A 24,158-nucleotide genomic window follows, 5' to 3' on the forward strand; every position below is an offset into this window, starting at 1 on the left:
TGCACACCATGCCCCCTAGTGGACATTTTACAGCACTTGAGCAAAAAAATGTTTTAAATTTTTTTTTAAGCAAAAAATAATTTTGACCTATGAAGGGTCCAGGGGCCTCCAGGTGTAGTGGAAATGCCTATAAACCTCCTAGAGTGCATTTGGAGTGCACAAAATCAGCCCTGGGGGCTTAACCTTGCCTAGCCCTGCTGTAGAACATTGTAATTTTTTAATACATCACTTCCTTACAGTTGTATAGGTAATCATACTAACAAACAGAATGGAAATGGGTTGATTCTGTGACACTTGCTGTTACGATTTATTTTTCATTTTCCATACATTTTTGATAGAAAATACCTCACTACACTGAAAAATCCAAGTGTTTGGGATTTGGCCCTGGTGTGGAACATTACCTCCAGCCACACACTGGAGAAAAAAGGGCATTATGTGTGTGTCTATTTGTTGGCACTGGTATTGATTTTGCCAATGCCTCGCTACAGTAATCTGTTCAATTCTTTCATTTTGTCTCATTTTTTTCCCACACAAATAGAATTAAATCTTCTTTTCTTCTCACGACTGAAAACTTTATATATTATTTGCATTTATTTTCTCTATGTTAGGAATGGTTTGAGAGTCACTACACCTGAAGAACAGTTTATTCTTGTTTCATCAACTCCACAAGAAAAAGTAAGCAGATGCAAAGACACGTTTTATTTCCTGCTCTTCTCCTCTATGCCATTCACAAGATGAGTGATTGACAGTCAATTGCTCTATAGAATTTTTACATAAGGGTAGAGCTCTAATCAAACTGTATTCTGTGTAGAACAGAGCTTTGTTGGACCCATCTTAAAGGTTTCAACTATTCCTTCTTTTAGGGATGACTTACAGTGTAAGCCTCTGCTTTCTGCGTGTTTCATTTTGTAATCTAAAGGGAGAAACTGTAATTTGTTATAGAATTAATTTACAATTTCCTGCCTTAGAACACATGCAATGGCAGGCCTTAGCAGAAAGATTGGATTTGATCACTGGTCTTCATATGGTGGTTTGTGACCCAAAGCTGAGTCCTGTCTGACCTAAGATGATTCACATCAGTGACATCACTGAATGCACCCTCCCCCTTTTAATTTAGTCTGTTGTTTTTAAAAGGGAGAAAGAAAGAGAGAAAGTGCCACAATGTGGTGAGAAACTGGTTCTGTGTTAACAGAAAAATTTGAAATTAATTCTCATATCTGAAAAGGATAAAACTAGATGACTAGATAATTTTCTTGTAATTCATTATTCTATGCCACCAATAGGTCTGTAAGATAGATTCCAGGTGATTTCTGCAGAATTCCCATAAGTGTAGCGGTCTAAAGAGAGGAGAAGGGGAAAGACAAGGGGGAGACAAGTCTTTGAATCCATTTACTGCAATTGTTTCAGACTAAGTGGTTGAGAGCTATAAGTCAAGCTGTGGATCAGGCCTTAAAAGGGACATCTGACTTACCACCTTATGGGGGTAGTGGAAGCATTCAGAGGCAAGAACCTCCTATCTCACGGAGCGCCAAGTACACCTTTTACAAGGATCCTCGGCTTAAGGATGCCATTTATGATGGTCGCTGGCTTTCTGGAAAACCACATGGCAGGTGAAACTGTGCAAATGTTTTTATGTCTCTGTCACTTAGATAAGAGGATATACCATGTACTTAAGCTTAAATCAGACAACTGGAAAAATGTGAAAAAATATTTGAATTGAGTAAAATTGAGTGGAATACAGTGGCCCTCGGTATCCATGGGGGATCTGTTCCAGATCTCTATGGATACCAAAATCATTGGATGCTCAAGTCCCATAGTACTCAGTGGTTGCGCAGCCATGCGCTGAGCCACCATTGAGGACAATGGCATTTTTCCTCTACCCCCCCCCCCCCAAGCCAGCCTCGCCACTCTCACCATGGTGGGTGGCAGGGGAGCTATCTTTTCTTCCTCCTCTTCCCTGCCTCCCCCTCCTCTTCTTTCTCCCTCCCATTGCTGCTGCTGCATTTCTTGCTCTTTCTCCTCCTCCTTTCTCCTCCTTCTCTTACCCATTCCATTGCTGCTGCTGCCATTCTTCCTCCTCCTTGTCCTTCCTCCTCTTCCTCTCTCCTCCTCCGCTGCTGCCCCCGCCTTGCGGGCTTGCCATGCGTGGATGCTCAAATCCACACATGGAAAGTCCACGGATACAGAGGACAGACTGTATATTCAGTGTCTCTAACCTTACGTTAACCCAACCCTGAGATCTGAAAGCTAGTCAGAAACAACCCAGTTGTCTCTGAAATAGCCTTTCACAAAGTGAAATGCTCCAAATGAGGAATTTGCCCAACTACATTTCTCTTTGCATTTCAGAGGAGTCTTGAAATGGGCAGATGGAAGGATGTATTCTGGCATGTTCAGAAATGGTCTGGAAGATGGGTAGGTAAAATAAATATAATCGGTTTGGGCATAAAGAAGGGCAACTTGTTTATCATTAAGGATTTCTTTGTGTAATAAATTATCTGTCTTTCATTGAGAAATGCATTTTGTGTTCTTTTTCATTGCACTATCGCAGAAATATTTCAGTTTTTTCTTCATGGTCTCTGCAAATTGCACACATGGGTTATTCTGCGCCTGCGCAGAACCACTTGGAACCGTCTAAGAGTTATTAGAAGCATTTTGGTGGTCATCCCACCCACTCTTCAACTGCCTTATTGGCCGGTTTCCCACCTAAACCCTCAGTTCCTTTAGTCTGCCGCCGCCGCCCCCTCAGCATCTAGAGATTCATTTTCCTGTCAGACTTTAAAATTTCTACTTGGCAGGATCAATCTACGTTTTAGTGGGTTGGGTTTTTTTAACCATCGTCGTTCATATTTTAAAAGGAGAGCTGCAATTTTTGAAAGAGTCATGTACTTAAATGTGAATTTTCTGAAGTGAAGTTATTTCAACGGCTGCTTGCCTCATCATCGTGCTTGGCAAAGCCCTTTGTCTTTCTGAAGAAAATTCTTTTCATAAAATGGCCACTCACCTCACTGGTGCACTTGGCAAAGTCTCTTTGTACTCCTGAGGAGAATTTTTTAAAATGACACTAGCCTTGCTGGCATGCTTGGTAAACCCCTCGCATCTCTGAGGAGAAGTTATAGAGGGACTTGGTTTGCATTGTTCAATTTGAAAGCTGCTTTTTTCCACATAAGAATAAGACAACAACTTCTGAAATTCCTCAGATTCTCCAGAGACAAAGGCTTTTACCAATACAAGGTTCTCTCTTTTGGTCTCTCCACTGCACTGAGTGTATGGCTGTAGTGATCACCTTCCTCAGAACTCAAGAAATTCAGATTTTCCTCTGTTTGGATGATTGGCTGCTGGTGGCCCTTCCCAGGACAACTTGTACCATAACATGCATCTTCTACATGATCTGCATCTACTGATCATATATATATATATATATGAATGAATGAATGAATGAATGAATGAATGAATCTTCAAGGCATATACTGTTCATAGGTGTTGTTTGGTATTGCTCTTACCCTGAAACAATACAAGCTTTGAGTCCTTTCCCCTTACTAATCCTCCATGTTAACAGTCCAGCATCTTCTGGGGTGGTGACCTACCTTTCCAGATTGTGGTTTTGGTCTCTGAAGTCATGGTTCCTGTGGCACTTCAACGCTCAGTTCGACAGTCAGAATTGAATATTCACATCTGCAGATCTCTCCTCTGCTGGATGCATGTAACCAATTTTCTTTCAAGAATGTTTTTCCAACCTCCTGATCCTTCCATCACCACTGAAATATCTCTTTCCAGCTGGAGAGCCCATTACAAAGATCTGACAGTCTAAGACCATTGGTCACCCAAGGAGGCAGATCTTCACATCAACACTCTGAAACTTCTTGTGGCCACCAAAGCATTCAAGGCATTTCAGCTACACCTCTTTTGCAGGGTGATGCAAGTCCTTTCAGACAGTTTTTTAATCGACAAATAAGGCAGTAGCCATTCCACAGTCCTAACCAACCTCACAGTGCATCTGTGAAATTGGTGTGCTGTTCAAAGTATTAATGTCATGGTCGTTCACCTAGCTGGAGTGGAAAATATGGTTACATATGCCCTCAGTCTGTGCAACATACTTCACCACAAGTAGACTCGTTCTGCCTGGGCTTTCCACTTCAACACAGGAAAGTGGGGATGCCAACATAGAACCTTTTGCACTTGCATTAACAAAAAGTGTCCAGTACATTGAGAATAAGTGTGCACTAGTATTCTCTCCATGTTGCCTTCACCAGGACTTGGATGAACCATGTCTATACCTGTTTCTTCCTTGCTCTTTGCTTCATAAGGCAGTAGTAAACGTGGACACAGACAAATCTACTGCAATAATCTTGGCCCCATTTGGGCCCTGCCACTCTCCTTCAAGGTAGTTCATGCACCTTCCATTTCTGCTGGATCTCTTATCACACTCCCAAATGTCAGGCTCTCCACTTCACAACTTAGAAGTTTGGGTACTTCAGTTCCTACCACTAGTTGTAGTTCTCCAGCCTTCTAGGAAACCTTTTACTGTTAGGGGTTATCATTGTAAGTGATGTTCATTTTGTAACCTTGCAGAGAAGACTGCTCCAGTTATACCAGCAGATGTTTCAACAGTCCTTTGCTTTCTATTGTACCTTTGGGAACAAAGCTTTTCATTTTCTTCCTTGAAAATTTAGATTTCTGCAATAGCTGCCAGTCAACCTGTGATTTTTTTCTACAGCAAAACTATTTGTTCATCCTGTTAAAAGGTTTCTTAAAGTACTAGCATACTTATATCTCCCTGCTGTGCCTCCTACAGCTCCATGGTCCTCATCATTTGTTATATCTCAGATTATGAATAAGCCCTTTGAACCCCTAGCTTCAGTGGATAAGCATCTTCTTACCTTGAACATGGTTTTCCTTGTGGCCATCACTTCTGCCTGAGAGATGGTGAACTTGCTGCATTGCATTCTGAAGAGCCCTTCCTTTGCTTCCTCAGAGACAAAGTAGTTCTCTGCGCTAACATTACTTTCCTGCCTAAAATGGTTCTGTAGCTTCCTGTCAACCAAGATATAGTCTTACTTCCCCCCCTTGCCCCCAAATCCATGTTCAAGCCTTGGAAGATCTCTTCACACTTTGGATGTTTGGGTCCGAACAGACAGGCCAAAATAAAGCTGCTTCGGATCACTTTGGAGGTATGCTTTTTAAATGACGCATGCATCTTAAGAGGCCAGAAGCTACACCACAGCTACACTCCAGTCCATAGGACTGCAGAGTGGCTTTGGCATGCCTTCCGGCCTCTTAGGGCGCATGCATCATTTAAACAGCATACCTCCAAAGTGACTTGAAGCAGCTTTATTTTGGCCTGTCTGTTCAGGCACTTTGTTGAACTTTTAAATCCAGGGAATAACTCCTTGACAGTCCACTAGACAATTTGTGTGTTATGGCAGTCCCAAGAAGGGTCAGCATGCCTCTTCTCAAAGGCTCTGTAAGTAGATAGTGTAGACGATTATTTGGGTTCTAAAAACGTTACCAGCTGGCACCACAGCACATTCAGCCAGAGCTATTTCTGTTTCTACAGCTCTCCTCAGGGGTGCTTTTTTATTAGAACTCTGCTAGGGGCTGTATGGTCTCAATTGTCAACATTTATAAGGCATTACCATTTAGACTCTAGGGCCAGAAATGATATTTGCTTTGGTCATGCTGTGTTGTAATCTTTACTTTTGTGAGCTGGCCTTCTGCTTTGGTAAGTTTTTCAGTCATCCATTTGTATGAAGCACAGAAACCATGGTGAAGAGCATGTTCCTAACCTATAGCTGTGGTTCTTTGTATGATGATCTGTGCCCCCAGGTTACCTGCCCTGCCTCCCCTTGTTTCAGTTCTCAGCCTTTTGGTCTTCCATAAGACCTGAAAATGAGAGGAGAGTAGCCTAGCAGCCTGGAACATGTGCTGTGTGAGAAGTGGGTGTGGTTTCATACCAGAACTACTCAGCTCTAAAACTTTGCAAATGAAGTCTGCATAGGCATGAAAACTCATTTGTGAGTTTTCATTGCATAGTTGAACCCTCAAAGAACCACAGATACAAGTAAGCAACTCTTTCATTTCAGAGTATCTCACTTCCACATAAATATGAGCAGGATTGCTGCCCAAGTTATAGGTTTGATGATAATAATTATGTCATTTTGGATTTTGTTATGCTGAATGATTTTACCTGATTGTTTATGTATGGTATGTGAATTTGTTTCATATTGACAGGCACGGTGAATATACAGTCCCAAACAAAATATTAAAGAAGAATGACCACTATGCTGGATATTGGAAAGAAGGCAAAATGTGCGGACAAGGCACCTACAGGTAATATGTAAGAAGCATGGTGATAATTTGAAGGACATAATCCATGGTGAAAGAGGAAGTAATAGTTAAACCACAGCAAACTTTAAAGTTTTACATGAAGTGTAGTGTAGTTTCTTAGATTGTAAGCCTGAGGGCAGGGAACCGTCTAACTAAAAGATTGTATGTACAGCGCTGTGTAAATTTACAGCGCTTTATAAATAAAAGTTAATAATAATAATAATTTAGTGGATTGAGTGTTAGAGTAAGACTCTGTGAGCATGGTTCAAATCCCTGCCCAGCCATGAAAACCAACCGGGCAAGTTATACTCTTTCAGCCTAAGAGGAAGGCAATAGCAAACCCCCTCTGAACCAAGCTTGCTAAGAAAAGCCCATGACAGGGCTGCCTTAGGGTTACCATAAGTCTGCAACAACTTGAATGATTGAAGATTGTTTTACACACAGTGCAGTTCTATATAGGAAACAGCATGAAACCCATGTGTAGATCATTGTATGTAACAGTCACTCACATGGATATTTTGGTAATTGGATATAGCCAATTTTGAACATTTTGGCAATTATTGGATAATTTATATCCATTCACTTCTTTTTCATTGGAAGAAGGGGCAAGGCTTAAAGGATTGTAAACATTTGGAAAGCAATTGCATGTCCCTTTATTTGTGTTCCAAAACTTTCTATTGCAATAGTTTGCAAGAATTGAAGCAAGAATTTACAGAGAAACAGGGAGCAATGCTGAGTTTCCTTGAAAATCTTCAGGTTCTGTGTGTAAAGAGACATATTATTTATTTCAGCTATGCCACTGGAGAAGTGTATGAAGGGAGCTTTCAGGATAACATGCGTCATGGCCATGGTCTCCTGCGCAGTGGCAAACTGACTTCTACCTCTCCCAGTATGTTCATTGGCCAGTGGATGATGGATAAGAAGACTGGATATGGAGTATTTGATGATATCACAAGGTAAATAAACCCTGAGCATTCCAATCAAGTATGCTAACCAGTGTAGTAGCTGGGATTGAATTGCTGAAACAATTTTATTTAGATACTAAAAGTTTGGCTGAGTCACTAAGGAAGAAGAGGACTCAAAATAGCTTTCTGGTTAAGGCATTTTGTAAAAGAAGGTCCTTCTTTATGGTCTCTGTGAATACACACAAATGGGTTATTCTGCGCTTGCACAGAGTACAGTGGGCCCTCGCCTTACGCGGGGATCCGTTCCGGTTCCCTCCACGTAAGGCGAATTCCACCTATGCTCAAGCCCCATTGTAAACAATGGGGCTCATGCACGGCGGCGCGCAGGGCACAACGGGCGCGCGCGCCCATTCAATTGAATGGGACGCGCCGCCCCTTCCGCCCTGCGCGCGCCCCGCAGCTTGAGCGCGTATGCTCAAGCCACGTAAGGCGCGCCCGCGTATGACGTGGGTGCGCTGTATATTCGGAACTTTCTAGAGCTATTAGAAGCGTTTTGGTGGGAGCTCTACCCAATCCCCAGCTGCCTTATTGGCTGTCTTCCCGCCTAAACCCTCAGTTCCTTTTATTTGTCCCTGCAGCAGCATCTAAGAGAAACTCTTCAGAATTTCATTTTCCTGTCAGACTTTAAATTCTCCATTTGACAGGATCAATCTGCATTTGGGTGGTAATTTCTTACTTCTTCATTCATGTTTTAAGAGGAGCACTGCGAGTTCTGAGAAAATTGTGTACTTAAACACAAATTTATCTTCAGAGGCGCAGTTCTTTCAGTGGCCACTCGCCTCGCTATCACTCTTGGCAAAAGCCCCTTGTACTTCCAAGGAGAATATTTAAACGGTCACTTGCTTCACTGGCGTACTTGGCAAAGACCCCTCGTATTTCTGACAAGAAGTTATGAAATGGCCACTCACCTCACCCTCATGCTTGGCTAAAGGCCCTCTTCCTTTGGAGGAGAATTTATTAAACGGCCGCTTGCCTAGCTCCCACACTTGTCTAAAGCCCAATTATATGGTCACTGGCATTTCGCATTTGGCTAAGTGCCTTCATACTCCTGGAGAGGAGTTTTGTGAACAGCTGCTCACCTTGCTGTCATGCTTGACTAAGGCCCATTGTACTTCTAAAGCAAAGTTATTAAATGGCCACTCGCCTCGATGCAGCACTTGGCTAGGGCCCATCGTACTTCTAAAGCGAAGTTATTAAATGGCCACTTGTCTCGCTGTAGTGTTTGGCTAAGGCCCATCGTACTTAGGATCTCTATTGAATGAACTCAGCCTGTTTGAGGCTCTTGGGCATTTGGGAAATGATCTCCTGGGAGTGATCATTGGCTTCTTGTTCCCTGTCCTACCTAAGGCAGTTGGGGAGTGAGTGGGGCTACTGCCAAAACACTTCTAATAACTCTAGAAAGTTCTGAATATGCTCTGTGCAGGCGCAAAATAACCCATTTGGGTGAATTCACAGATGACCACTCGAATAACTACAGTTACGTGTAAGTAATCTGTCCATATTTATTCTCCACCTGACTGAAATTAAATTACTGTGATGTGAAATGTAATACAGTGTTATCTGTCCCTGAAAACTTTATGTTCTGTATAATATATATCAAACAATTACCAGTCTTGATTAAAAATTAATTGGCAACCTGCTAAAGAATTTGAAATATGATAATAATAGTGAGTTTTTCAGCTGACAATAACTCATTAGTCAATGCATAAAGTTTTAGGGGGATGGAAGAGGTTGAATCAGGTAGCTTTACATTGAATACAGTCTAACCAATTCATGAATATGATAGCTCAAATGAACACTGGCTAGCATCACCTGCCTTATAACAGATTTTTGATGGACCACTAGTAACTTCTGAAAACACTTCTCAGGTCCAAAACACATTGCAGTTTGAGACTGCTTTAATTACCCTGGCTCAATGCTAGAGAATTCTGGGAACTGTATTTTTGCCAAACATTTATCCTTCTCTGTCAGAGAGCTCTGGTGCCACAATAAACTACAATTCCCAGGATTCCCTAGCACCGAGCCAGGACAGTTAAAGCAGTCTCAAACGGGATTATTTCTCTAATGTGTTTTCACCCTGTTACTTGACTGATGAGGCAGGATATCTGTTGCTTAAACCCCAAGCATGAGCAAACTGCAGGCCTCCCCATTTTGTGGAACTGCAGCATTCCTCACTATTGGCTGTGCTAGGTAGTAGTGATTGGAGTTGCAGTTCACACAACATCTGGAAGGCTGCATTTTGCCCCACCTCTGGCTTAAATCTTAGTGCCACTGAAGAGGAAACAATGTTTTATTGTTTAGATCGCTTCTGACAATAGCATCTTCCTGTCTCTTTAGGGGAGAAAAATACATGGGAATGTGGCAAGATGACCTTTGCCAAGGCAATGGCGTTGTAGTTACCCAGTTTGGACTGTATTATGAAGGAGCCTTTAACAACAATAAAATGATGGTAAGTTGCTTGCAGGCTGGTGTTTTACAACTTGAGGGAGGGTCATCCTAGCAGTCCTTGAATTTATTCTGCTGTTGGAATAGCAATAGTATTGAAGTATAAATGCACTTATTTCTTGAAGTAGTGTTATACTGGTTTCAATTCAGACATCCCATGAGTAGAGGGAAAGGAAGGCATCACCCTTGCCTCTTCAGGATCTACTCTAGAGGGTTGGGAGTATTGTCAGGAACAGCATGGAAGGTGGTCTGGGGGAATATCTACTGAGGAAAGTATGTGAAAATAGCTCTGTCCTTCTTACAGCAGGAACTTTTGTTGAATCTCTTCCCCTTTCACAAATGTAGATATTTACTTGTGCAGATGTCTTAGATGTAAACCAATCTGAAATATAAAAAGAAACAAAATTCCAATAAGAAGGTCTTCATAAATAAATGTTAATAATAATAATAATAATAATAATAATAATAATAATAATTTGACATTCTAATTGTCTTCAATGCTCACATGATAATTACTACAAAAATGCTTTGTAATGATTGTAATACTGCTTTCTGTAGGGGTCTGGTGTCTTGCTTTCTGAAGATGATACAGTGTATGAGGGAGAGTTTTCAGATAACTGGACCCTTAATGGGAAGGTTGGTAACTCAAATTTTATGGATTCATGTTGTGTAGGGAAGAACCATAATGAAGGAGTTAATGAGAGTTTTTGTTTTGTTTTTAAAACACAATTTTTCTTTTCCTGCCTTCTACTAAGGGAACACTGACTTTGCCAAATGGAGACACTATTGAAGGTACTTTCAGTGGTGAGTGGGGATCCGGAATAAAGATTACTGGGACATACTTCAAACCCACTTTATATGATCATGAGAAGGATCGACCCAAAAGACTGTGAGTGGATCAAAGTTAGCTGCTGTTCAGGCTAATGTACTGTTGTATGTACATCTCTGTGGCACATGATATGGATGTAAAGTGGTTCACAGAACACATCCTGCCTTCCTTTATTTGCTTAGTTCTTTTTTGCTTACCTCAACCTGTTCTGTCTGAGTAAGCAGCAGAGCTGGCATGGCATCATTACTAGCACTAATAAAGTCCTGCTAATCAAGGCTTTCAAAAAGACACTGGTGTTTCTATTCTGTGGTTCTTGGAAAGTAAGAGATGGGAGGAATATCATCCTTCTTATCTTAGAAAAGATGAGAAATTGAAAATGACATAAAAAGAGGGCATGTGACGAGTGGTAGCTGACTCGTGCAGAGAAAACAAAGCAGTTGTCTTCTGGGGCTGTGGTCAGTCACAGATCTTTCTAAGCACAGTCACAGCTACTTTTAAGAAGCGATTTGTTAGCAGACCTTCTCTCCGCATACATTATATCATTTTCTATTCTGTTGCTCCTTAGTTTTCATTGCTTTTATTTTATTTCATTTTTACTATTTAAACTCTTTGAAATCAGAAGAATGCTATAAGATTTGATACATTTTGTTCAAAATCTTTCTAAAATGCCCTTCAAACATAACTATAAAATTAGATACTGTTACCTATTTGCACATAATACAGTCCACTTGTTACATTGCCTTTGTAATGTAAACTTGAGTATGCCTTTGTCGCTTTGCCAAGTTGCTTGTAATTTGTAACTTCCATGTTCTGATAAGTCACTAGGACTTACAGAACGAGAGTTTTTGCAGTCTGCCTATTAGATAGCTGGAAACGAAGTGGCACAGCACATCTAATTCATAAGGAATCGTTTCAGGCATTTTCAGACATCATCAAAGAAATGCTATTGGGGATAGGTAACCTGGACTCATACATAGTGCATGACTTGTCACTTGTAAAGAGTATGGGTGCAGCTGTCAGTTTAAGTCATAGCCATGGTTATTTTGGTCTTGTTAAGCAAAATATGTGTGTCCTTTATTTCTTCCACCCTGTTTTTTCTGTGGTCTCAAAAACATTTGCTATTAATTAATTTTGACATCACTGATGCCTAAATTTGAATGCGAAGCAGGCTTCCCTGCTGAACTGAACATAAATTTGTAGGAACTGGGTTTTTTTAACCACACCAGGAGGTCTATGAATAAATGTATGAAGGTGCCTCTGAAGCAAGAATTGTCCTTTTTTAAAGCCTTGAGTTCTGATGTTTCTTTTTTAAAAAATACAAGGGATAGGTGAACAGTACTATCTAGAGCAACACAGAGGGAAACAAACTCTAGCTCTGTTTTCAATAAAATTTTTGAAGAAGCTTCAAAATAAGAAGAGGCGATACCATTGATAATATTGTTTTTAAAATACTTTCACTTTTAAGACTTTTGTTTTGATCCTCATGATCAGCTTTGAACTAAGAAACATATAATTATTCTTTTATTGATGGGAGAAGCAACAATCCTGTTGCTTTTTCAAGTATTTAGTCTCTGTTGATATTAGACTAAATGAAAAGAAGCTGGATGCAAGCAAGAGGAAAATAAGGGAGACAGAGAGGACTTATAGGAATAAACCCTTCTAGAACATGGCCACATAGCCCGAAAACCCAACAAAAAACTATATAGAGGACTTATATTTGACTAATCAGTTAAATGCTTTTGACAGGTTCATGACCCAAGCACTACTTTTACAAAACTGATGAGGGCAGGGGCAACAAATGTTTACTAGTTCTTACCTGTGATTTGATAATTGCAGTAGTTACTAGTGTAGATGACCCAAGATCACAGGCTGGCAAGGCATTTCATATGAGACACCTCTAAAAAGTAGTTGTAAGCTTACTTGAGACAAAATAGCATGCCTCCAGTAAACATGATTTGGGATGATTGTATAGGCAAGAGTTTGAGAAAGCTGTGGACCTCCAGATAATTGTTGGATTGCAATTCCCATCATATTTCATCATTGCCTATTTCTAGCTGGGGCTGAAAGGTATTAAAGTCCAACAATTTCTGGAAGACCATAAATTTCCCAGTACTGTTGCAAAACCTATTTCTGGTACAACTACACTGGGTGCCTGCTAGTTTTCAGATACAATTCAAAGTGCTGAAAGCCCGAATAGCCTTTGTCATACACATGCTTTGGGATACTTGTTCTATGAGCTTGCCCATCCGTTTATCTACTCAAATGAAGGCCCTTCTCTGCATATCATCTGTTTGGTTATAACATCTATCAGAATACAAAATAGTAGATTGCCCAATGTGACCAGGCATTTGGAAAGGCGGTATAGCTATACCACGATAGGATTCTATTAGATTTTAAGAAATTATTGTAATTGTTCTATGATAATTTGTAGTTCTTCAGGGTCTCTCTGACTCACACATATGAATTGTTCTGTGTCTCTTTTAGAAACATCTAAAGCTAAGCTGAGAATTGTTGATGGAATTCCCATCATCTTGATCCCGTGAACACTCAGGACACTCCTGCCATTTCCCTCAGTTTCTTTTTGAGTGCTGCTGCAGTAGTACATTGGGACTTTATCTGTCTGACAGCTGTTTTTATGATAGCTGAGCTTCTTCAACCATCTTCAGGCTTTCTCAATTTTGTCTTAATTCATGTTCATTTTCTTATCTTATTCTTCTCCATCATTTAGTTTTTACATTTTACATGCGGGCTCTTGAGCTCACAGCAACAAAGATGCCTGTAATGTCATGTAAGCCTTTTTCAAGGATCTAGAAATGGTGGTAGTGAAATCCCACAGTCTGGTGGACACTTCAAATGTTTGATTGGTTTAGGTATGGAGTATATAGTTTAGAAGTGTAGGCATTGTCAAAACATTATGAAACAAGTCTACTGCCTGAAAGCTCTAGTATGGAGATCTCTTTACAGGTAGAGTATTCACTGGGAATTGGTATTTGGCTTTCTTCAATACCTGAACAACTCCACCCTTCAAAACCAACTTCAGCACTCAGTCTATTGATACCAATTATTTCCATCCTAGTCTTGGTACCATCAGCTTTGGAATGGTTGTAAGGTCCAGTCCCAATAATTTCATTGCAGCAGGAAACAGGAATCAAGGGCTTTCTCTCTCAAACCTGAACAGTTGGTACAAGTCCTCTTTTAGCGTGGTGAGTAACCTATAGATGCACTTGTGATTCATAAGAGCAGACACTCACCAAGCCAGAACAGAGTCTTTTCACACCAGTACTGAAGGAAAATGAGACGTCATTCACAAAAACACACCAGCCAAAAGAGTTGGCTTTTTTTCCTTCTCTCCTTCAGGAAACATCTGTCGTCCTTAACTAGATCTCAGCATTCCTCTTTTCAGAGATCATCTAGACACCTTTGCCAATTCTTATCTTCCTCCAAGAGGCCTTCACAACAAAGGAAGTACAAGCCAGCCCTTACAAGAAGAAACCATTGGAATCCTCCAGACAGTTTGACTAAAGTTGTTGTTGTATTCCTTCAAATTGTTTCTGACTTATGGTGACCCTAAGGCGAACCTATCATGGATTTTCCTTAACAAGATTTGTTCAGGGTGAGGATTTGCCACTGCCATCCTCTGAGGCTTAGAACATGTGACTTGCCCAACATCACCCAGTGGGTTTCCATGGCTGAGCTGGGAATGGAACAACAACAAAAGGATTCTGTGGTTTCATCCCACTGTCCAAATGGTTCACTGCTGTTGTTGTTATTAACTGCCCTCAAGTCGACCCCGAGTCATGGCGATCCTATAGATAAGACATCTCCAATATCTTCCACAGCTCTGCTTAGGTCCTGCAGGCTCAGACCCGTAACTTTCCTGATTGAGTCTATCCATCTGGGATGCAGTCTTCCTTTCTTCCTACTACCCTCTACCATTCCTAGCATTATTGTCTCTTCTAATGAGTTGTGCCTTCTCATGATGTGGCCAAAGTACAACAGCCTCAATTTGATCATCTTGGGTTCTAGAAAGATTTCAGGCTTGATCTGTTCAAGAACCCATTTATTTGTCTTTTTGACCATCCATCGTATTCTCAGCACTCTTCTCCATCACCACATCTCAGATGAGTTTATTTTCTTCTTATCCGCTTTCTTCACTATCCAGCTGTCACATCCGTGCAAGGTGATGGGGAATGTAATGGCTTGTATGATTCTAATTTTAGTGCTCAGTTGTATATCTTTAAGATCTTCTCTAGTTCTTTCATAGCTGCCCTTCACATTCCTAGTCTTCTTATTTCTTGACTTCAGCCTCCATTCTGTTCAGTGTATGTTCAACATTAAGCCTGCCTTTGCATTTTCTTCTTTGACCTTCCTTACTCATTTTTCCAAGTCTGTCATGTTTTCTGCTAGTACAGGGGGCTCTTGGTATTCACCAGAGTTTGGCTCCAGGACTCCCTGTAGATGCCAAAATCCCTGGATGCTGAAGTCCCATTATACATAGTTGCATAGTAAAATGATGCCCCTTATGTAAAATGGCACAATCAGGGTTTGCTTTTTAGAATGTATATATTCGGAAAATATTTTCAAGCCATTGATGCTTGAATCCATGGATTAAAAAAATCTGTGGATATGGAGGGCTGACTGTAATATGGTGCCAACCACATATCTTAGATTGTTGATGCTCCTTCCTCCGGTCTACACTCCTCCTCCTTCTGAGTTTAAACCTACTCTTCTCAGCATACAACTTGAACAAATAGGGTGATAAAATACAGCCTTGCCTGACTCTTTTGCCAGTTGTGAACTGTTCTGTTTCCTCATATTCTGTTCTGTCAGTAGCCTCTTGTCCTAAGTACAGATTTCTCATCAGGACTATGAGATGTAGTTCTGCTTCCATATCTTTAAGAGCATTCCATAGTTTTTTGTGATCTGTGTAGTGAAATGCTTTGCTATAATCTGTATAAAAGCATATGTTGATTCCCCCCCCCCCCCCCGGGAATTCCTTTGTACACTCATTGGCCATCATATGTTTGCAATGTGGTCCTTAGTACCTTTTCCCTTCCTGAACTCTGCTTCCATCTCTGAGATTTCTCTCTCCATGTGATTGGGTATCAGGTAGGTTCATCGCTAGCATTCATCAGAACTATGAGATGGTGAAATCACTACTGCCTGGGGTATCCACAATCATTCTATAAAATAATGGATGCATTGCTTGCTTTTCTCAGTGTTTCTCTCCTACAGGAGAGCTATAGAGCAGCCACTTGGGCACAAATGCTGATGTTCAACTGTCACTACACCATTGATGTCAGAGCTCATAAAGAGACAGATTTCAGAAGGCAGCATTATCATTTTTGCCACAGTGACACATGTCCATTTTTACAGTAATTCAATTTGCTAGCCACTCATGTTGTGTGAGTCATAGAGACCACTAAGAAAAACAGGTTACTTACTTGTACCTGTGGTTCTTTGAATGATCATCTGTGAATTCATACAACCCACCTAACCTCCCCATTAATCAGTCACTGCCCCTCATTCTATTTTATGTCTTCCCCACACTGCAGCAAACTGGGAACTGAGAAGAATGACAAGTGGGTCCCAAGCATGTGTGAGGCTGAGGGGTGGGGTGTCATTTTGAAAAGGTCAGTTTATCTTCAGAAGTTTCCAACATGACATGTGCAAGCACAAAACAACTAATAATGTAAGTTCACAGACAACCACTCAAACAACCACAATTACAGATAAGCAACCTGTTCTTTCCACCAAATGGCAGTATGACAGTTAAAAGAAGAATATAAATATTCTAAATATTTGTACAACTATGAGACATTGGCAGTACTTCTCAGGGAGTATTTTTTCTGCCATACTGCACAAATTTATATAAGACTTAAAATAGTTACATCATTAAGTATAAAAATAAGCATATGTGGTTTTAACAAAATATACTAAAAAGGGGAATAGAACATATGTCAAACAAACTCCTCTTGAGGCAAAATTAATAGTTAGAATAGTACATAATTTTAAAGCTCAGGTTTTAAATTCACTTCAAACCTAGATCCTAAAACAAAATCTTACTTTAGACTAAAATGTATGTTTTGAGATTTCAGACATAGGTACAGATCCTTCAGATAATCTGAACCTGCTATTTTTATTCTCTGTGAATAGATTTGGTTGCTCCCCATCATTCTTATGCTCATTGTTTCTCTACCCATCCTTTAGAAAATGTAATTAACCAAAAGTATTTTGCTGGTACTCTTGCTATGCCCATTTACAAAAATTATAACAGTAGAAAGTGCTAAGAACTTAGGACCAAATGACTCAGTGCTTTTAAATGCCAATGTCCATACTAAAGAGAAATGAGTTTTTCCTCACAAAAGCTTAAGCACTATACAGTATTCTTGGCTTCTTTTATTGTTTCCTTAGGAAGTTAGACTGCTGCCAATATATTTGGAATATTTTTTCCAACCCTAGTACCCACTTTCATAACAGTAATGCTGCTTATAATTAGGACAGAAATAGGTAGTGATCCTCTGCTTGCTGAAATCAAATGCATGTTTAAGGAAACAAGTTTAAGGAAATTGCTCTACTTTATAGCACATTAAGTCTAATTTATTGCTAGCTGGGCATCCATCATTAACAAGTAGGTCACTAATTAGTTCACTGGCAAGACAAACACAGTGGACTAGCCTTAAATAGCCTGTTCCTCCAATGTTTTAGTTTCTCTACAGCCACTCTGCCCCATAGCCTTTTTTCCTCTTGCCATCTCTTATACTGATGGAGTTAAACAGGTGGAGTTCCCTAACAGGTTTCCAGTCTAAACCCACACAGTTCAGCATCCTGAACATTCTCATCTTTTACACTTTAACATGCATGTTTCTGCCTCTGAAAACTGTGATGTTAATCTTGAGGGGATGCGACGGTGTCTCTTGCAGCTGTGAAATCAGGGAGAAGAGATGAGAACTAAGCTTGAAGTTGGGGAGGGGAAACCAAAGCTGTTTCTAGGCCACATTTAATGGAGAAAGCCCTCCCACACCAATTTATTTAATAAAATTCCATACAAGAATAACACGGCAAATATTAATATTCTCAGTTAAATCAAAGACACAATTATAACCAATTTTAGTGTCTGGTGTAGAACTACAGAGTGCCCTTTATTATACAGTCGAAAATAAGCAGTTTCACCCTGGCTGGATCAATTAGTTCATGAGTGAAGAATTTGGGTAGCCTTTGTCCATGAGTTCACTGAGGGTCAAGGAACTTGTTTTTCAGAGAGTGCTATTTCAATATGCTATTTCTATCCTGCTCTCAGGATGTTTTAGAAGTGAATACATTTGGGGAAAATTGTGCACCTGCATCTTATCTTCAAATGTTCTGGGCAATAATTGAAATGATTGCTGTTAATATTGCCAGGCGGAAGCTTGGAAACCTTGCTGTTCCTGCTGATGAAAAGTGGAAGGCAGTGTTTGATGAATGCTGGCATCAGTTAGGCTGTGAACAAGCAGGCCAAGGGGATAGGTGGAAAGCCTGGGATAACATTGCCGTTGCCCTGACAACAAATCGGCGTCAACACAAAGACAGGTCAGTGGTTTTGAATGATGTATTTCCAGCAACAGCATAATATTATTTAATATAGAGTTCAGCAATTGTTTAAATCCATGTTCAAATATAAATACATTTTGTTTCCTGAAGTTTATTATGGATATATTCTAAAACATATGCTGATTGCACACATGCTTAAATATATAAAAACCCAGATGTATAGAATTTTACCCAGTGTTTTTCAGGTTGATGTTGGTGGTTTAGCTTATGATATGAATGAAACTAGAGGTTAAGTGGGAGAACCAGCATCCTTAAAAATTGTTCCACCCCAGGTACCATACAAAATTGACTTAAACCACCATTTTGAAGCAGCTGCTGCTAAAGTTTACCAGCTGGTTTGGAACAATGATGCACGCACCTATGGCGCACAGACACTGCCACTGCACCACACCACTGCGAGCACAAGCCCCATTACTTGTAATGGAGCTCAAGCATACGCGCAATTTATTTTACATGGGGGGGGGGGTCCAGAACGGATCTCCCGCCTAAAAGAAGGGTGCACTGTACTATATGCAAATCTTAAAAGAATTGCAGTGGTTGCCAATATGTTTCTGGTTTGAATTCAAGGTGCTTGTTTAATATGCTTTTAGTTTGTTTAAATTATTTTATTGTTTTTAAACTGTTTGGCCTTTTAGTGCTATTTGTAAGCTACCCTGAAATATTTTGATAATTTGAGTGGGGTAACTAAGAAAGTTTATAATAAATATGTTTACTTGCTGCTCAGAATTATGTCTTTATTGGAGAAGTTAGAGTAAAAATCTCTGAGTGGTACAGGAGAAATAGATACAAAGCAATGATCTAGGTGAGATATTATAATCACTAGCAGTTTACAGCAAAATATCTACAAATAAATTATACTTTAGCAGGAGATGAAGAAGAGTAATTTATGGAGTGGCATGCAGAAAATAAGGGAAGACTTTTATATGAGTGGCTACATGATGGTTACACAGATGTTAAGAGCTGACATAGTAGAAGCACTTTAATTCTGTAATGCTGAAATTTTAGAAACATTCAATAGGTTAAGAAAGGAAAGCATATGAATCTTGAAAGTAGAATGGCCATGGTAAAACTGCAAAGTTCAGTGATAAAGCAAAAACATTTTAGATCAATAGTTAAATTTTGCTAGTACCTCATGTGGTGCGTTCCATGCTCTAGTTTTAAAGATGTATATTTTTAAAACATTATCTTCCATATGGATTGGATTAAGCAGTGCTTTTCCCATTCACAATAGGAATGTAGATCCAAAAAAGGTTCTTGTTTGTGATGGGAAGACTTCCAATTCCATCTTCTCTATTCTTCTCAATACAGAATTCCCAAAATTCTTCCCAATTCCCATCTTCCCAAAACCCAGTAATTTCTGTTAGATCCAACCTGCTTCTGTAAACAGAAGGACTTTTTGATTGTGGAATGGCAGCAAAAGATTCAACACAATGTACTTTAGGCTTTCATTTTATTTAGCTTTTTGCAGATCATATTGGTAGATAGTTGGCCATATATATTTCCCTTATGTGACATAACTATTTCTTTTGTTGTTGCAGTCCAGAGCTGTTGAGCAGATCACATACTCAAACCCTGGAGAGCTTGGAGTTCATTCCACAGCACGTTGGTGCCTTCACACTGGAAAAATATGACAGCATTAAGAAATATCTCATAAAGGTAGCCTGACTACCGCTTGATATGTTTTTCTATCTCTGGCCCAGGATTTAACCAATATTCATTCACTGGTGTCTGCTGTTCACTGATCCAGTCACTAGCAAAGCAAAATAAGTGATTGCTTTGTTTCATTGCTGTGAAAAACAATTTTGTGAGGATCTTGCTTTGAATCACAGCTATGAAATTCATTGTCAAAAACAGTGACTGCAATGTGGGGAGTTAATCCTTCATGCTGGGCCTGGCTCCTCCCTCCTGCATCACAGGCAGGGCTTTTAATCTACCAGTCATCCTTACCATCCTAAGAGGGAGAGCCAGTCTCACCTTCCCAGTTCCATCCTGCCTCAGCTTGAATGAGGACAGGGCTTTTCATGCTCTAGCAATTTTGGCTGTGGGGATTGATTTCGGAGAAGAATTTCTCCAGTTTGTGGATCAGGAGGTCTTGATAAGTATGGTACTATGCCATCATAACAAGGATGGTCAGTTTCAGCATAATAGATATGGATCACAGTTCCTACCTTTTCTCTGATGTGCAGTCAATGGTTGATTGCTTGATGGGGAAGCCCATTTGGGGCACGCAGAAGGAACAGATCAATGTACCCTTCCTGGGAGACATGATCCAGTTCCTGTTCATCCTATGGTGGCAGCTGGAGAACATGATCTGCTGGTTTGCATTGAGGATTTGACCATATTAGATAACTGTCAAGTCCGACTTTGGCCACATGAATAATTTGGTTGGACTATCTCCCACCTCTCCTAACCCTGGCTATTCATAGTTAAAAGCTCCCTGTGAGTTAGATACTTGGTTTTTCCTCATAGGCAGGTAGGCTGTTGGACTTGGGCTGTTGGGCAATGGGGAGAAGTGGTAGTGAATCTGTTATCTGCCCAAGATGGTGGTTGTGTTGAGTGCCATAAGAAAAGGTGCAGAAAAAAGATGCAAGCTCAGTAAATGAAGAGCTTCTCTGATGCTTGCAGGCCCTCTAGTGACCAGAAGCATGAAAAACGGTCTAGAAAAGAACTAAGGATCTTCATAAATTGGATTGTATGTTTGTCTCTTTTCAAGAGTCTACTAAGGGCCATTGGCTGTCTTCTTCAACCTTGCCTCATTTGTTGCGGTAGCACATTGAGTTGGCTTATGTGCCCACTTCCAAGCTAGTTCCAGAAGGGATTCGGGCACACTCCATTCATTGTTCTGCCATTTCCACAGCATTGAAAACATCTTTGTTGCAGATTTGCGAGGCAGCCACATGGGCTTCCCCATTTTCTTTTGTCAAACACTACAGGACTGACCAATTTGCTTCAGCAGGTGCTTTCTTTGGCAGGCTTGTTCTGAGACAGATTGTGTCTATGTAGTACTGTAGGTTGTTCCCCACCTGGGTGGCATGGTGACTGCTTCTCTAGGTCCCATCAGAAAGGATTACCTCCCCACACTGTAGGAAAATGGAACATTGGTACTTACCATGAAGGTTTCTTTTCTGCAGTTGTGGGGAGAGAATCCTTCCCACCCTAGTTAGTGGAGTTTTAAGATGCTGGGGGTAGTTTGTTTATTTATTTGTTTGTCCTGAGCTTTGTCATAACATCAGTGGGAAGGTGGGGCTGGCTCTCCCAGTTAGGGTGGTACAGATGACTGACAGCTCAGAAACCTTGCCTGTAAAGTGTGAGGGAGCAGCCAGACTCAGCATGAAGGAATCTCTCCCCACAACTGCAGAAAAGGAGCCTTCATGGTAAGTATAGAGTGATTTAAAACTAATAGTGCAAAAGAAAAACTGTCCTTATTTGCTTTTGCACCATTCTTTTTTAATCACCTTGTACCAATGTTCTGTTCTCCTCAGCCAGCTGTATGTGCTTATAGGTTACAAGGCTTTGTTATAAACAGGAAGATCTGTTTTGCATTGGATGAGTAGGCTATATATTTTGCTTTAACTACTTTATTGGAATTTACATTTCTGAAGTCATACATAGGCAACTGCCATGTGGCCAGGGCCACTTTTGAGGTTACCTAAGTGCTCAAGGATTGTAGTTTTTTTGTATTTGTTTTTGATTTTCCCCCCCAGTGGAAATATGGCTTAGCAGCATTTGCATAAATAAGATTAAACATTTGCTAAAATTAATTGAAATTAATTCTTATATACTATTAAATTCATTCCAAACATTTCCCCTCATTTACTAATAAAATCTCCCACTTAGATTATTACTATTATTAAATGTATACCTTTATATAAATGAATCTTAAAAGCACTTACATTGATTTTAATATGAGAGTGACTATGATTTTGACTGTTGATACTGAATAAAAAGGAACCAAATTGACTATGATATTGCTTGTCCCATTTACTATCATGCTTTAAATTCATGTTTGCAATGGCTGTAGTGCATTTAACAGATTGTTGACAAATATCAATGATATACTCCAAAGTTAATGTCTTTAAAAAGTAAAAATTCTAGAGGCCACTAGGGAGTCATGAAAAAAGCATGGAAAATGACACAGAGCCTATAGGCTGCCTCTGGATTTCTCCAGATTTATACAAAGAACCCTACGTGTGAACCTTGCCATGCAGATTTTGCTTCTTGGTGTAGTTACCTAATTCTTTTTGATATCTCCCTCCTGTACAGGCATGTGATACCCCTCTTCATCCTTTGGGGAAACTTGTTGAGACCTTAGTAGCAGTATACCGGATGACATATGTAGGAGTGGGTGCCAATCGGCGGCTGTTGCAGGAAGCAGTCAGGGAAATTAAATCCTACCTCAAACGCATCTTTCAGTTGGTCAGGTAGGGCGGGGGGAGAAAAGTTTTTAAAATGTATTTATTGTAACCCATCTTCTCTTTGATGAACATTCAAAGCAAAAACATACATTTTAAAATGCATATAGAAATATATTTGCATGTTTAACATCACTTGAATTGTTTCTAAGTTCACCTATAGAGGTTACTCAAAAATGCCTTGCAAAAACTGGCAAAACTCTTTTAAAGCATAGGCATTTTGGTGATTTGTGACTGTTTACTGTGTTTTGGTTTTAAGATTCCTGTTCCCTGACCTTCCTGAAGAGGGCAGTACAATTCAGTTTTTGGTGGCTGAAACCAAGGGAAGAAGATCATTCTGTAGTGGGAGAAGTGACTCTAGACCTGATTCTCCAGAGCCAGGGTATGTAGATTAAAATCTTTCATGAATGTAAATATAAGTGTAAAGTCTCTGTTATGAGTGGTATGGGGCAGGGGAGGTTTAATTAAAATTTCTTCATTGTGGGGCAAATCTTTTCTGATAGATCATTGATATATGCCATTTCTGTATGCTATATATGGAATGAAAAAACATCTTCCTTCCAAGTTATTTCACATCCTGACTTCCATCCATTTTGGACCTCCATAAATGGAGAGCCATTGCTTTTTTATTCCTGCATGAGAATTCTAAATACCCCTCCTTAAAACTGCCAATCCCAGAATGCAACAGGTGGCAGCTAGAGCAGCCAAAGTGGAATAGTAGCACTTTAAGAGTATAGTGTGATAAACATCCCTGTCTGCATTCCATTGGAACAATTAAGCTTATGCTCCATATATAGTTGGTTGGGGGAGCATCACTGTCTACCCCACTCCAGTGTTCATTAGTTCATCAGTCATAGGCTACTGCTATGACATTCCTCATGTCATTCAGCCAGGGAAAGAAGGATTAGCCTTGTTCTGTGTTTCCTCTGGCTCATACTGAGGTGATTGCAATGATCTCCGTCATACCTGAGGTCTTAGATGATATGATGCCATGCAATATGCAGAAACATTCAGCTGTTAGTGCAAAGAGCTTGCACTCAAAGATGTCATTACTCTTGGTGGAAAGAGTGGTAGAAAGCAAAAAGGGTTGAAATTCTAATCTTCTCCCTTACCTTGGCCTATTTTAATTTCGTCATTCTCAAAATTTACTGTTAATAGGTAAGAATGGGGTGTCTAAATTGTATAACAGACCTTTTGGTAAATTTTCTGTGGGACCCACTTCTTAGATATTTTTATCCAACATTTCTTAATGTCATCTTTTTAAGTTATGTGGTCACAAGCTCTGGGTTGCTACTTCCGGTGTTGCTACCACGACTCTACCCTCCTTTGTTTATGCTGTATGCTTTGGACAACGAACGAGAGGAAGATGTTTACTGGGAATGTGTTTTGCGTCTCAATAAACAACCAGACACAGCACTCTTGAGCTTTTTGGGAGTACAAACGTAAGCATTCTTCAGGATGTTAACACTGATTTCCCCCCTCTTCTTCCATTCTGCTTTTTTTGTGTCAGAAGTATCCATTGCTAGAAAATGTTGTTGGTATTCAACAGTTAAAATAATGATAAAATAACTGTTGAAGATTTTAACAAATGGA

General features: G+C 40.0%; 1 protein-coding gene across 8 annotated transcripts in view; it reads left to right on the forward strand.

The window, feature by feature from the left end:
* ALS2 (alsin Rho guanine nucleotide exchange factor ALS2) overlaps window positions 1-24,158 on the forward strand; it is a 70,112-nt gene that overhangs the window by 34,429 nt on the left and 11,525 nt on the right. For 6 of the 8 annotated variants that reach the window (XM_089519388.1, XM_089519393.1, XM_089519391.1 and 3 more), the window contains 13 exons: window positions 609-675; window positions 1,408-1,610; window positions 2,347-2,412; window positions 6,229-6,327; window positions 7,116-7,280; window positions 9,627-9,738; window positions 10,293-10,370; window positions 10,490-10,623; window positions 17,965-18,132; window positions 19,692-19,809; window positions 22,417-22,574; window positions 22,825-22,947; window positions 23,831-24,007. In XM_089519388.1, the coding sequence (XP_089375514.1) occupies window positions 609-675; window positions 1,408-1,610; window positions 2,347-2,412; window positions 6,229-6,327; window positions 7,116-7,280; window positions 9,627-9,738; window positions 10,293-10,370; window positions 10,490-10,623; window positions 17,965-18,132; window positions 19,692-19,809; window positions 22,417-22,574; window positions 22,825-22,947; window positions 23,831-24,007 (1,668 nt within the window). The remainder of the gene's footprint in view (window positions 1-608; window positions 676-1,407; window positions 1,611-2,346; window positions 2,413-6,228; window positions 6,328-7,115; window positions 7,281-9,626; window positions 9,739-10,292; window positions 10,371-10,489; window positions 10,624-17,964; window positions 18,133-19,691; window positions 19,810-22,416; window positions 22,575-22,824; window positions 22,948-23,830; window positions 24,008-24,158) is intronic. The other 2 variants (XM_089519395.1, XM_089519394.1) reach the window with 1 other exon arrangement.

The sequence above is a fragment of the Sceloporus occidentalis genome, unplaced genomic scaffold (assembly GCF_023333645.1).
Source record: "Sceloporus occidentalis isolate IW3139 unplaced genomic scaffold, rSceOcc1.0.p SCAF_4, whole genome shotgun sequence".
NCBI classification, from domain to species: Eukaryota; Metazoa; Chordata; class Lepidosauria; order Squamata; family Phrynosomatidae; genus Sceloporus; species Sceloporus occidentalis.